At 49.7% G+C, this 1397-nt stretch overlaps 2 protein-coding genes across 2 annotated transcripts in view; both read left to right on the top strand.

Annotated features, from left to right (window-relative positions):
* LOC101857082 (putative uncharacterized protein DDB_G0277255) overlaps positions 1-276 on the top strand; it is a 35115-nt gene extending 34839 nt beyond the window's left edge. Inside the window, exon 6 of the mRNA XM_013090493.2 lies at positions 203-276. Within this exon, the coding sequence (XP_012945947.2) occupies positions 203-276 (74 nt within the window). The remainder of the gene's footprint in view (positions 1-202) is intronic.
* Positions 75-1397, top strand: part of LOC106013810 (disks large-associated protein 4) — a gene marked incomplete at its 3' end in the record, with an annotated part of 10340 nt that continues 9017 nt past the window's right edge. The window contains 1 exon segment of the mRNA XM_013090495.2: positions 75-819. Coding sequence (XP_012945949.1) covers positions 801-819 — 19 coding nt within the window.

Genomic DNA, 1397 nt, shown 5'->3' on the forward strand with positions numbered 1-1397 from the left:
CCCCCGTTGTCCACCTGTGCTGTGTCCCGCCCGGGGTAAGGCGAGGCCATGGTTTGTGTGCTACAATACCACAGTTGTTTCCTCAGTCGTCAGGGTTAGTGAAGGAGAGAGCGAGTGAGGGAGTGAGTGAGGGAGCGAGGGAGGTACTTTGTACTTTGTTACTTCGTGGGAACCTTGGCTCTGATCCTGTCATTGTGCTCAGTGTTGACCTTTGGCGTGGACCTGGGCACTAGCGGTCTGTTGGAGTATCAGACTGTTAGAGTATCTGACTGTTGAACTATCGGTCTATTGGACTAGCCGTCTGTTGAACACGAGTTGTATTGGACTATCAGTCTGTTGGACTATCGGTCCGTTAGAGTATCAGACTGTTGGACCATCTGTCTATTGGACTATCGGACTGTTAGACTTCGGTCTATTGGACTATCGCACTGTTGGACTATCGGTCTATTGGAGTATCAGACTGTTGGACTATCGGACTATTGGACCATACACTGTTGGACTATCGGTCTATTGGACCATACACTGTTGGACTATCGGTCTATTGGACCGTGGAGATTTCCCTGTTGTTGTTAGCTGCCCTGTGGATACTTGCAAGACAGGACTGTGATTCTCCCTGGCTGGGCTATTGTTTGTTGTTGTTGTTGTTATTGTTGTTACGGCCCAAAGTGGTTTTGAACTTATTTCGGCTGTGTCGTGGGATAGAGCTAGATTCTAGATCTAGTACAGGATATCGGCCGGCGTGTATCGTTGAGTGGTCGTGTGGCGCCGCCTGATAGAGGCGCAACTACCCCCTTGCAGATATGAGGCATGGGAAGAAAGGTAAGTGTCTGAGTGTGGCACGGGAGGAGGTGGGGCACGGAGGGGAGGGGTGAAAGGGAGGGTGTGTTCGGGTGGGTGGAGTTGCTGAGAGTTGGGGGTGGGGGCAGTCTGTCTCTGTGTCAGTCAGTATTTAGCGATGTGTGAGCTGTCTTTGATGACAGTCCATGTGTCAGTCTGTGATGACAATCCATGTGTCAGTTTGTGATGACATTCCATTTTTCCATGTGTCTGTCTATGATGACAATCCATATGTCAGTCTGTGTTGACTATCTTTGATGACATTCCATGTGCCAGTCTGTGGTGTCAGTCCATGTGTCAGTCTGTGATGACAGTCTGTGATGTCAGTCTGTGACGACAGCCGTGGGTGGTTGGCGGGTGCTCCGGTGTGGTTTGCTCCTTCTTTCCTATGAAATGATTATCGTCCCTATCTCCCCTCCTTCTATTTTGTGTTTGTTACTCTCTTGTAACACCTCTTATCTTCTGGCGCTCATATGACCTTACGCAGTTGCGAGCGCCGTAAAACCTCTACTGAAAAATACGTGATGACAGTCCAAGTGTCAGTCAGGACACACCCGCCT

Source organism: Aplysia californica, unplaced genomic scaffold (genome assembly GCF_000002075.1).
Source record: "Aplysia californica isolate F4 #8 unplaced genomic scaffold, AplCal3.0 scaffold01304, whole genome shotgun sequence".
Lineage (NCBI taxonomy): Eukaryota > Metazoa > Mollusca > Gastropoda > Aplysiida > Aplysiidae > Aplysia > Aplysia californica.